The sequence below is a fragment of the Perca flavescens genome, chromosome 13 (assembly GCF_004354835.1).
Source record: "Perca flavescens isolate YP-PL-M2 chromosome 13, PFLA_1.0, whole genome shotgun sequence".
Lineage (NCBI taxonomy): Eukaryota > Metazoa > Chordata > Actinopteri > Perciformes > Percidae > Perca > Perca flavescens.
The window spans coordinates 22,872,504-22,885,874 of record NC_041343.1 but is presented as its reverse complement, the minus strand read 5'-3'; the positions used below and the strand labels follow the sequence as shown (position 1 = coordinate 22,885,874).

Genomic DNA, 13,371 nt, shown 5'->3' with positions numbered 1-13,371 from the left:
CATTATTGTCTCTCGGGGTAAACAAAAGAGATCTCAGTTCACAGAGCTTCGCTGTCTGCCACGGGAGACCCTGGTTGTGTGTGCGTTTGTAAAAGTCCAACGAACTTGCTCGCACTCACACTGTCTCTTGCACTACTGTACTGTCTGCGTGTGAGCTTGTGTGTATATCTATCTGTATGTGGCTCAGTTGGGGTATTTGTCCATTGAGAAGGACTGGAGTTTCCATGAAACGTGGGGCGTGTTGGTGAGCATGTCTCGGCTGGAAGCCAAGCTTTGACACAGGGGCAGAGGGGAATCTCTGCAGCCTGAGGAATGTGGAAAATCAGGCGTTTTTTTAGTCAGAGCTGAAATATGGTCTGCAGCTGCTGCATTCTGGGTTTGAAAATGCAAAAATGTACAGGGTAATCAAAAAAGATGTTTTATATGCTTACTCTTATTCCTTGCAAACATATCAAGCGAATCCATATTACAAAAGCAAATTTCAGCAGCAGAGATGATACAACAACAACAATATAGCCAGGTTAATTTCAAAAGTAAAGTGTATAAACCAGCTGCTATCACCCCATGTGATCTTTGCAGGTTTTACTGATAGGGAATAAACATTTGTGCTGTTTTCCAAGCTTGATTAAGTCATCCAAAACTGTAAAGGTTAATCCTGCAGTAAACTCACAACCTCTTTAGCCTATAAAGACCTGGTGACAGAGGAGATGTAGACAAGCTTGATGCTAAGAGAAAACACAGGTGTCACACAGTGAAAGTGACCTTCACTAGTTCTCCAGTATTCCAGTAATCAAACTATGGCTTAGGTTGATGTATTTTTCCAAAGAAAACAGGAACACCATGTGCAGTCTTTGTTTGTGGGCTTATAAGAAGAAGTTATCATCAACTGGGTGCGAAAAGAAGAACAAATTAGTTCAACTGCATTGCATTAGTTGTTGCAAGTACTTCTTTTTTTTTTTTTTTTTTACAGTTTAGTGTTGCAACCCTAAACCTGTCCTCTGGTGATTAATATCCTCACAATGACAGTTATTGTGGCAATGTACAAGGATGCCAATTTTGAGAAAATTACAGCCAAATGTGCTTTATGATGTAGAAATTAATTTTTTGTTTGATTAAATGTTTAATTTCTGTCTCCCAAAACTGGCACTCTTTTCAAGACTAAATCATTCAACCAGTGCATAGGTAAATTACAAAAGACCCCAGTATGACTTTTGCATTGAGGGATCGACGCATTAGATATGTATATAGTATGACTGATCTAATTCTTGACAATAATTTAATAATCACTGATGAATCATTAATTAACACAGTTTAGAGGGGCCATAGCAGGGTAAACCAGAATGGACTCCATGTCCCTTGTAACTCAGAACACCCAAAACATATACCGGATACTCTTCACATCTCGTTATCAGGAGGGTGGCAGAGATGATTCTTTTTTTGGACTGCAGCATCAAATGACCTAATAATGCTTTATTCATTCCTGTGTTATAAACAGGCTGTATTATGTGTGGCCTTTACAAGCCCCACTTGACCCTGCTGCGTCTGGTGTGTATTCACCTACTGAAATTGCCCCCCAGTCTCTGAGGCTGAACCAGTGCTTGATGATGACAACGAGTCTGGTCTCAGCCTCTCTGCAGCAGCTGTTCAGGTGAACTTTAACGGGTGCGGCTATGAGGTGAAATTAAACTGTGCTAGGCTGAGGAGCCAGATTTAAATTACCTCACTATGGAGGGAAGCAATTCAAACATTTCTGGCCTCATCTATTGCTTCTGACTTGTGCGGTGTTTTCCTAAGCCAATTTAAAGACCCTTCTACATTTTGCAAGTTATAACTGTACAGTTATGGTCATCCTCTGGTTCCAATTACTAATCAATCTCAATTTGGAGTAAAACTGCATTGCATGCAAACATGTATGCACTGTACGGTTTCTGCATTATAAATTGTACAGGGAAGATTTTAACTGCTGTTGTACCGCTTTTTTTTTTAGCAAGTTTACTTTGCTATTATAGGCTCTTAAAACTGACACGTTAAGCACTAATGTTAACTCTGAAGCCAAGCTGTAGAGTCCCACCGCTTCAGGTGGCTGCTATTTGGTGCATACTTATATCCAAGGTGGATAGGTTAAGTGCACTTTTTATGTATGTGTGCTAAAATAGGTATAAGACTCCTAACCCTGGTGTGTTAAGTGGGTTTGCCTACTGCTTGTTCTCCAACTGCAACCCCTAACATAACCCCAATATAGGCTGGTGTGACTTTAACGTGCGCATGCCTCTGCTAAGTGTACAGCTTATCTTTGCCAGCATGGGTGGGTATATGTGCATGCCCACCTTCCAACTACGTCAAAGCAGAATCAGCATTAAGCAAAGCATTTCCTCCAATTTCCTTCTGTAATGTTCCATGAAGTCAAACTCCCTTAATGGCAAAGGCGGCTACACTTATATTTAGCTGCTGTCTGAAGGTGAGATTTTACAGATATTTTGTTTGTCCCAGGCAATAGCTTCCCTCCTGCTGGCACTGCACCAGTGACTGAGGTAGATAGGGTTGACACTCCAAAGGGTTGGGTTGCTGTGGCTGGCTGCCAACAGGCATATGACTGCAGCAATGAGGGGACCTCAGACAGGGGACTGCCCCTAGTGCGCACACACACACACACACACACAAAATAGGTTTGTGTTTTAGGAGTACCAAAGTCATACAGTATCGACAAGCATGTCACACCCATACATACATGCACACAAACACAATTTTAGAACCTAATCAGAACAAATTTTGGATTTCATATTTGAAGTCATCACAAATAAAACATGAAATCATTCTTGAAACAGGATGAAGGGTAGTTGTGGTGCAGAGTTGAGAACTAACTAGCTTCTAAAATGTCGGCCAAATAAGCTTTCCTAAACACAACCAAAGCCGTAAGCAAGAACTCCCAGCATGCACTACAGTTACAATGCAACATCTTTGGTTTTCTCATGACAGCTAGGAAACCGTGTGTTCCTACTTTCTTTTACCCAACATATCTTACTGGGGTTGGTATTAATGTTATAAATTACTGTATATTTGAAATAATCAATTCATTTAAAAAGCAACCACAAATGAAAATATGAGAAAGAGCAGAGACTGTTAGCATCACACTGTGCTCACACACCATAGCGAGTATTCATTCATTATTAAATGCTGCAACACCTCAGCCCACTGCATAAGTAACTGGAGCAGAATTACAGCATTACAGAATCCCTTCACCTCCCCTCTGTTACCTTCAGATTCCATTAATTCACCGGTTATACAGAGACACCAGCTGCTCACTGACAGTTATCATGCAGCCTATGCTAACAAAATTATAGCAATGAGAAACAGCATTACATTCAATTGTTTGAACTAAAAATTCTAACAAATGGCCATTTTAGGATACATTTGTGACAGCTATGTATCACAGTAATGTGACCATTGCCTAGTGAACATAAGAACTATTGCATGTAACAATGTTCTCTAGTGAACCTGTTGATAGATAAGATGCTTCTTTTGTCTGCAGGCCACAGCAGCTGGTGAATATTTGATTTTATCAGCAAAAACATAATTTACTGCCTGCCTAATATACTGAAAATAAATTGTAAATGGTGCATGGTAACCAATGAGCTTAACAAACTATGCTTGGAATGAAGGGAATGGGAAAAAAACTGGCGTCATTAAAGCTGCCAAAATGATGACATATGATTAGTATGGGCACTTGGTGACTTTAAGGAATATTAGACTGGACTAGGCAGTAGATACAATGCATGTTAAGCAGTTTATACTGTATATGGTTACACTTTATTTTAGGACTTTAAATGGGAAATCTGTGATGTGAAAAGTTGTTTCATTGGAAGAAATTGTATCAGAGTTGCAATTCTGACAAATCCTACTTTGAAAAAAGTAAAAAAACAAGAGCTAAAAGAAGAATCTATTTGAAAGATATGACGTTTGTCATAAGCTTAGTTTCATGCCTCTTTTTCCTCCATCCTTCCCCAGTGCAGTATCTACTTGTCACCTAGACAGAGCAACGTTTTACAGGTCCTTTTCCTTCCCTCTCTTTCTATCACACCTGCTTTTCCTCCATCATAACCTGCCAACATTCCCTCACTACCAGGAAAAAAAAAATTGATATTGACAAAATTAATAAAACATGAACTGAACAACTGAATGACACAGTGATGTTGGCTTCTGTGAACTGAGTATTTGCAAATAAACAAGGCAGTAAAAAGACAGTGATTCTGGCTTAATAAAACTGAACGATTGTGTTTGGCTGTTTTTTTGTCCCATGTAAAATGTTCAAATTTACGCCAAATTGCTGAATTATAAAGTTATAATGTGATGTGATATTGTGACATAAGCACTCCCTAAAAAGGTTAACAAAAGCATCAGTGTTTGTCATGTTTGCAAGTTTGGTCATGAGGGAAATAAGGAAAATATAAATGATGTTGGATTATTTATCTGTCATACAGTAGTGAGTGAATGTGAGTTGTTGCCCAACCTGAACTCGTTCAGTCCATCCACCATCCGGCTGTAAGCCAAAGCCCTCTGGCTGGCATCAGCTGACCGCCGACTCATCTTCATGGCCTTGAAAGTGACACAACACATATGCACTTTGAGATATTTGGCACTAAAGCTGACAAACAAAGTTACAGGAAAGGTGGAGCAAGGAATTTGTGAGGGAGAAGAGAGGGAAGGGGGCTGAAAGGAAGATGGAGGGTAAAATTAGAAGTCATCCAGAGCTTTGATGGTGCCAACAACAGACACCAGAACCACAGATATTCAAACTATGACAATTGACCAGCCAATCTGACAGCAACACTGCTCATTACAACAGGTATGAGGTTCGCATTTGATACTATTCATATCTCACTGCTAAATGGAGTTCACTGACATGCTATCTTTACAGTGTCAATCAGGGAGCTGATCAAGAATACAAATGCAGGAATCTCCCTTTAAAAAGATGAAATCTTTAAAGACGCCTACACATGACCAGCGGTAAAAAACGCTCTGTGCTGGCCATTCCACACGCTGCGCTCAAAGTTCAAATTATTTCAACTTTGACCTCATTGCCACTGATCTTTCAAGGCGCAACCAATTCCAGAAGCAGTGATGACGTATACCTGCGCTGCACTTTGACTCTCTGCTCTGCGCCCTACCTCACGGTTTTGACGTGGAAAATGTGCAGGCGGCTTAACACATCAAAACAATATACTTAAACACATACTAAATGTTAATGTCAGTGAAAGAACTCTTGTCAAATACAACATATAGTTGTTCTATAGTCACAGTCATACACATTTAGTCACCTGTTCGATAGCGCTCTTGAGTTTGTTCATGTGGCTTTCAAAGAGAGGGAAGTGGGAGAAAAAGAAATCCTGGAAACGGTTGTTCTCCTCAGGGTTGGGGGACAGCATGAAGATGACCCCGATGGCAATCTTCTTCTTCCGAGCCACGCCAAGGCTTGGTACACCGCTTTCGTCAGACATGTTAAAGCTCTCCTCGACTGACCTGATCGGGACAGGGTACAAAGGGAGTCAACTTCGGAGCCAAGGCAGATCTGATACAACTTCCAAAGCCTGAAATATATGCGTGCAGCTGCTCAAACTTCCAAGTGTTTACTTGCCATGTAAACCTGAATCCTAGTACTTTTGCCCATGAAGATCAATAAAGTTATATCTTAGCTTATATAGGACATCACTAATCAGAAAACGATTTAGGTTCTCCCTAGATAAGTGTCTTTCTTGTACTTTTGCAGCAGGTTTATTCTGTTGACTAATATTATAGTGAGGAAAATATTATAGTGAGGAAAATAAGTATTTGAACACCCTGCTATTGGGTCTGTATTGTATGGGGTGGACAGGTGTCTTTTTGAAGCTAACGACCTCAAACAGGTGCATCTGATTTAGGATAATAAATGGAGTGGAGGTGGACATTTTAAAGGCAGACTAACAGGTCTTTGAGGGTCAGAATTCTAACTGATAGACAGGTGTTCAAATACTTTTTTTTTTTAGATTATGTCTCTCACAGTGGACATGCACCTACGATGACAATTTCAGACCCCTCCATGATTTCTAAGTGGGAGAACTTGCAAAATAGCAGGGTGTTCAAATACTTATTTTCCTCACTGTATATATATATTTTACATACAACAAACATGTTACATGTTTCAACAGTTAAGCAGAAAAAGATACTTAGGCATATCTGTTGAGCAAAGAAAACATGTAAAAAGATTTTTAATCATAGCCATTTTTAGTTTTACAGCTGGTAAACAAGATGCATTGGTGCTGCTGAACTGGTGCCTGAAAGATTAGAGCACTCAGAGGCTGACAGCTGCATTTACGTGTGTGTGTGTGTGTGTGTGTGTGTGTGTGTGTGTGTGTGTGTGTGTGTGTGTGTGTTAAATTCTGAGGAAGTCTTAGCAGGATAAACTTTACAAAAGCGTGCCAGAGGGGAAGAAAAATGGAGGGGGGTTAGCGATTGGGAGAGACTTCTCTAAGTGTGTGTTTGGGAAGATGTGCAGAAAAGATCACGGAGCTTTCTCATAAGCAGCACTTTAATTCTTTGCTGCATGTACATTCATATGTATGTTTTTGAACATGTACCTTGCACAGGTGTGTGTGCATGCATGATTGTGTGTGTGTCTCACCATCGGGGGAAGACGCCGTTTTCCAGGCTGGTGGTTTGGCTGCGGAGCCATCGGCGCTGGTAACTGGACGCGCAGCTGCTGGTCAGGGAGGAGCCAGGAGATGGGAAGGGAGTGATCAACAGGCTGCTCAGAGAAGCTAAAAAGGGGATAGGCGATGGGATGGAGAGAAGGATTGGAGGTAGATAAAGGAGAGGAGAGGATGGTTTGAGAAATTAAGAGAGCAAGAATGAAAAAAAAAGGAGAACAGAAGGGAATAGGGAACAGATGGAGGGAATTGTGGGAGATGGAAGAGAAAAAGGTCAAGTGTGAGTCAGACAACAAGTGTGTAGGGTTACTCATTCTGAACGACACATTGTGTGCACACCCACCCACACACACACACACACTCTCTCTCTCTCTCTCTACCACACAGAGCTAGACAGAAATCTAGAGGACAATAACTGTACTACTTACTAAGACAAAGAACTTGAAAAAGGGCAAACATATACAGCACACAAAGACACACACACACACACACACACACACACTTTAGCTCCTAATTACTATCACTGCTTTCATATGAGATCTAATATCATATGTGACTGCTAGCACACTCACATGCTGCAGGATACTTTGCTTTACACCAGGCTGACATGATCATGACAACCTACACACATGCACGCACGCATGCAAGCACACACACCCTGATCACTGGGTTATTTACAGCCCAGGAAGCACACACTGATCAATGGTCACATGAACCATTTAGACGGTGTGTTTGACGTATGCAGAGAAAACTGTGCTAGAGAGTTGAAGATGTACCAGAAGAGCTATAGTAAAAGAAGAGAAAAGGTAGATGGGATAGGAGTTTGTGTCACAGTGGGACGTGCAAGTATTTGTCTTTGTCAAAGTTAGCTATAGAATGTGTGGGGAGGTGGAGTGTGTCGAGATGAGAGAATGAGGCTTGAATTAGAAGCTCATTTACTAGTTTTGAGAGCTGCTATATTTAATCCTTTGCATGTGACCCGGGTTTGAGCAGAAAGCACAATTCCTGTCATACCAGTCATGCCAGTGGGGCATGGTGGTGTTTGTAATGGGTGGGGGGGGTCATTTTCCATTGCACAAGGTTTTCCAGACCCTAGAGGCCCTGTAAACACCTCCAGCCCTGCATCATCAGGTTTTAGGTCAAAATACAGAATTGGCAGTAGAGAGAGGGATTTATGTCGTGCATCTTTCTCACTCTCTCTTCATACACACCCCAGTCAGCCTTGAGAAGGTCCACCTATGGCTGGGATTAATGAATGGAAAACTGTGTGCATTTGTGTCTGCATATTTGTCTGCATACCACGTTAGTGAAGTTGCAGCTTAAGGACCACCGTCTAAAGAAACCAATGAGTATGTAACTGTTCATGCTCTTGACCTTGAACAGTCAAGTTAAAGAAGATCAACCATTTTGACCCACAAAGTGGTTGAATAAAAAAGTAAACTCATTAGCTCCCTCATTCATGTTTTGAACAAACAATGACAGCCAGAGATTGTATACATTTGTGGGAACCTATGATGTGTTTGAAGTGAAAATGAGTGAAGTGTAATAGTCCAATAATTTCCTAATTTACACTTTATCTTCTCTGTTCCTTAGCCTTCCCCTTTTGATCTTGACAAGAATAAATGTGAACCCATGTCAAAGCTCAGATGTAGGGCTGAAAGCACACCTAGTGTGTGACAACAGAGTGTAGGTCAATCCAGGCTTTGGCTTCTAGTCTCGTTAACCTACCTGACCTGGCGATGCCGCTGTCCCTCTCATCGTGAAGCCCTCGGCCAGGCATGTCCATGGGGTGACTGTGGCCTGTAGGAAGAGTGGAGGAAGACGGAGAGAAAAGGTGAATGGTTGGGTTAAGGGGTTAAGAGAGGGGGCAGAGGGAGACAAAGGTCAATTGCAGATGGGTGAAATAAAGTAACAAAGGAGAGATAGAAGAAATTCACCATCAAGTTAGAGCCTTGTAGTGCTTTTCTACTCCGCAAACAAATGTAAAGGCTAATGCTTTTGGATGCTTCACCTCCTCAGCATCCATGTCAAAGTTATAGCGAGAAAATATCAATTTCAGCCCAAAGAATTGCAACCATTTCTTTTAGTTACAAAAAATTGGGACTTGCAAACAGGAAAATAATTGTTTTTCTTGCTATAGCCTGACCATTAAATGCATCACTATGTGGAATTGTTCACAAAGTACATACAGTTAAGATAAGGTTGAGAATGTTTAAAATTACTATTTATTGTGGCAGAAAAAAATTAAACAAAATGGCCTGGTGGCTTATTCAAAACAACTGTATCACCTGTAGGCTATAAACCACATAACTCCTACATGTAAAGTCCCCACCATAAAGGCTATAGTAAATAAAGAGGCGTAAAACCACAAATGCATAGCTCTGGTTGAGATGATTAATGTGCATGTCAACATGAGCTTTTGTTGCAAAACGTGTGTGTGTGTGTGTGTGTGTGTGTGTGTGTGTGTGTGTGTGTGTGTGTGTGTGTTCACTCCTGTGGCACACTGTGCTTTATGACCATACCAACACTGCATATCTAAATGCCATGCAAACCTAAGGGTGCCCTGAACAGGATTGTGGGTAGGCGGCAGCAGCATGGCGCAGGGAGGGGCTTCTTGTTTAACTCACCAGACTACGCTACAGCAAGGGCAAAGGTTTTACCCCAGAGAATACTGAAGATGTTGTCATAGTTTATAGTTAAAACACATGTAAAGCCTAAAATCACTGCCCAAATATCACAGTCACTGGCAAAAACAAGTTAGTGAAAGTATGTGAGTGAAGAACACAGAGAGAAGGAGGAGAAGGAACTGCAAAAAACTTGAACTAGAACTACAGCCACCGACACCAGTGAGAACCCATGCACACCACTTCTGCGTGCGCCATACACCTGCAGGCCTGGGTCAGATAGTTCTGGCAGATATGTTTTATGATTTGTTTGAGAAAATGTTATGGCTGACGGGTGAGGTGGTCTTATTTGACACTGCCATTAGCAAAATAACGGAACAGAAGGTGTTTGAAGCAGTACATATCCCTCTGTAATCTACTAAGTGGCAGTTTGTGTTGTTCAGGTTCACTGCCAATTTCCAGTGATCCAGCATTTTTAAATAAAATTCACAGCTCATTTAATGGTGTGGATGTCTTGGAGCATGGCAGAGAACAGTCATTTGGTGCCACTTGGAGTTGAATCTAAATGTTCTCACCTGCCCAAATTAACTAATTAAAAAGGGAAGACATAATCTTGTTTACAAAGAACATACTAAACAAGAACAGTTTCCGCAGCTTCTATCTGACCCAAGTTATTTACAGACGTGCTGTGATATTGCATGCTATGACTACTGCTACCACTTTTAGTGAAAGAATCACCACACAGGCATGCATCTGCTGAGAGTCAAGGCCTGTACAAAAAACTACTACTGAAACTATTGTCTACACACAGGCATGCAACTGGCACACATCACTCATGGCCAGTTTTAAGCGCCAACCTGAAAAGAAAGATGCACTCTTGATGAGGCGCAGAGGGCCCTGTTCAGAGAAGGCCCGTCGAGGGCTGCAGAGCTGAGAAAATCCTGCGCAGCACAAACAAAAACATGGAAAAGAAAGAAAGGGAGGAAAAAAAAAAAAAAAAAAAAAAAAAAAAGACAAAAACATGAATGTGTTAGTGAATGTGTAAGGAGGAAAGCTGGTTGCCTCCTATGGTCCGACCACATCGTAGCAAAAAGATGAGCTACAGGAGCTTTAAGTCTGGAATGAAATAATGACCATCATCTGGTGGGTCAGTCAGTCATACAGACGAACAAGAAGGCTGGTATCACTCACAGAAAACACAGCTAATCAAACAAATACATTATGACAGGCTTTCCATCTCCGATGTGTACAAGTTGATAATTTTTGTATTTTCTGTGAGGATGACAAAGAGAAAAGGCTCTAAAAGGATAGAATTTGCCAACAGTTCTTTATATTCTTTTTTACGTTCTTCATTCTATTGGGAGCCGGTCATACTCTAAGCCAGGCTTAGTAGGGTGTTTGATTTCAGTTTTTCAGATACAATAGATATTTTTTTTTTTTTTACAAAAGAGTTTTACCATGAGTACCAAGTAGAGTCACTATGAGTTTTCAGGAAGGACCAGAATAGTTACAACAAACATATACTGCTATGAGTGTTTGATAGGATAACTATAATTATGCAAATTTCCTGAGAAAACGTGTGCTTACAAAGCTAATTTGAACATTCTCCAGTTGTTCACTAGCTTAGTGCTGGGGAGCAGTAAGTGAGAGCTGTTGGCAGAGTCTATCTAGCCTGGTTTGCATTCAAGGAATGTTAAAGAGTTATAAAGGGAGAAACAAAATCAGCTGATTGCTCACAGTTCTACCAAGTCACATCGACTTCAAGTGAGTTAACCGAGGTAACATAAGATACTAAATAAGATTGACTGAATATGCAGTCGTACACGCTCCAAGAGTCCTTTAGAGAAGAAAGTAACTACACTGAGTGTCTGGCTATGAGCATACAAAAACAAACATTTCACACACATTCTACACAAGTGAACTGAAAAGAAACAGGAGGACATTGGTGGCTAAAGGTCTGGTGTGGCACTGGGTTTCTGTGGTTACCTATGTTCCCTAGGAGACTGTTGGGCCCGGTGTTTTGATCGGGCCTTAGGGTGTTGCTGTCCTGTCCAATGAACTCTAGGCTGTCTTGTAACCTGCGCAAGATCAGAAAACCAGGAATAAAAGTTAGGAGGTTTATGCGGATGATTTTATAACATTTGATGATTTTCTGGCACCTGCAACAGAATTATACTGTATACATACACTATATCCAATTTTGAAAAACAAAAAAGTGTGTTTTAATATATTGAAAGTTGATTATAATTAGGGCACGCAGTTTGTATGAGACTATTGTGAAAGAGTGTGTTCAACTAGATGAAGAGAGACAGAAAGACACTGAGAGACAGTATTCCTAGTTGACATGAACAGAGGGAATATAGACAGTAACAAAGACAGATGGCAAATGGGAGGGAGGGAGAAAGATGAGATGAGGATGTATCTGCATGTGCTGGCTAATGGAAGAAGCTGCAATGGGAATCAGAGCAAGAAGTTTGTGTTGATAAGCACGCGTGTGCTTACGTGTTAAGGCTGCCGTACACACTGCCTCCCGTCCTTGCGGTGAAGACCTTACTCAACATCAACTGAGGTGGCGATCTGATATAAGGATAGCACAGGGACAAAAATCATCAGCACGCAGGCTCGTTTCATGTGCACATCTTTCACACCCGACCTCATTTGTCTCTTCTTCTACACCCACATTTGAACAAATTTGAAAAAAAAAAAAGAATCTGAAAATCTAGTAATAAAAATGTAAAGTGACCATGTAAAATGTCAACAACAAAAAAAAAAAAAAAAAAGAAGCTATTGATGCATCTCTATTCGCATTACCTGATCTGGTGAATTTTTAGTGTGGAACCTTTGTAGCTCATAGCCACAGAGCCAAACATCATTTCCCCCAGCATTACCACATCAGATGAACATCTCGAACCCTGGTGAGGAGAGGAGAGGAGGAGGACCACAAATCTTTAATGTTGTTACCCTTAAAGAGTAATGAACTCCACAGTGATCCTAAGATTGTTTTTGTCTAAAGGTGACTCCTACTGGACTTTGACGTACAGTATGTACATGCAAGTTACATGTGTATATGAGAGTGTTTTGTGTACATATCTACTTATGCAGCTGGGAATGTATGGGTATGCATATACTGTACATCTCTGCAGGGGAGTAAATATGTAAATGTTGCATGAAAGTCTGTTGTACCTGGAAGCGGATGCCCTGCTCCTTGGTTTCCTTGGTTTCTGAGGTGCAAGAGGAGGAGCTGTCCAGGGAACTGCTGCTGCCTCCAGTAGGACGAAGCTGGCAGCACTTCCCGAACATCTTCACCTGGCCCTCATTGCTCTGTGGCATAAAAACAAAGTAATATAGGTTCATGAACACAGGCTCTGCAGAAAGTTCAAGTTATATCAGAAAACCACACACTTAATTCACATCATGGCATTATCCATTATTATACCCATATAGATTTCAGCTTATAGTTTGACTTGAAGATAAATAAGGACCCTTTTTACTGCTTTGTTTGTAGCCATTAAGAATGTAAACACACTTTAGCAGCCTCTCAAACAAATAAACTGGTGGAGTACAAAGCATACCAGCCACTTCCATCGTTTCTTCAACCAAGTTGTTTTTTCCTTTTCCTTTCAAATATAGAGAAGCCTACAAAAATGCTCTCCTTTGACTACTACTTCTCATACTTGCAAATACGTAGGGACTAAACAATAAAACAAACAACAATGGATGAAACAAAAATTTGCTTTTTTTCCCCAATTTTGTGCACATGAAGTCACCAAGACAGATGCAGACATTTATGCGTTTTAGTTCTTAAAGGGCACAGCCCATACCTGTAAGAATAGATAACAAAGTCAAGAGGATTTTATTGCAGGGGGCCTCTGCTAACATACACATAACGAGAGGGGCAAACAAAGCACACTTCACATTTAAAAAGTCACAATCTGTCTAATTTCACCTTGATGCCATAACATTATAACAAGTCCCAAATATAAAAAGTCCATATCACGTAAATTTCTTAATGGAGAAACATAAATTAAGTTTATTTGGTCAAGTCTAAAACCATAAAAACCTGATCC

General features: G+C 40.8%; 1 protein-coding gene across 3 annotated transcripts in view; it reads right to left on the bottom strand.

Annotated features, from left to right (window-relative positions):
• fnip1 (folliculin interacting protein 1) overlaps positions 1 to 13,371 on the bottom strand; it is a 40,901-nt gene that overhangs the window by 8,463 nt on the left and 19,067 nt on the right. For 2 of the 3 annotated variants that reach the window (XM_028595458.1, XM_028595459.1), the window contains exons 3-11: positions 12,488 to 12,625; positions 12,116 to 12,216; positions 11,807 to 11,881; positions 11,291 to 11,382; positions 10,162 to 10,245; positions 8,409 to 8,480; positions 6,656 to 6,791; positions 5,316 to 5,517; positions 4,508 to 4,593 (exon numbers count right to left, since the gene is read on the bottom strand). In XM_028595458.1, coding sequence (XP_028451259.1) covers positions 4,508 to 4,593; positions 5,316 to 5,517; positions 6,656 to 6,791; positions 8,409 to 8,480; positions 10,162 to 10,245; positions 11,291 to 11,382; positions 11,807 to 11,881; positions 12,116 to 12,216; positions 12,488 to 12,625 — 986 coding nt within the window. The remainder of the gene's footprint in view (positions 1 to 4,507; positions 4,594 to 5,315; positions 5,518 to 6,655; positions 6,792 to 8,408; positions 8,481 to 10,161; positions 10,246 to 11,290; positions 11,383 to 11,806; positions 11,882 to 12,115; positions 12,217 to 12,487; positions 12,626 to 13,371) is intronic. The other variant, XM_028595460.1, reaches the window with a different exon arrangement.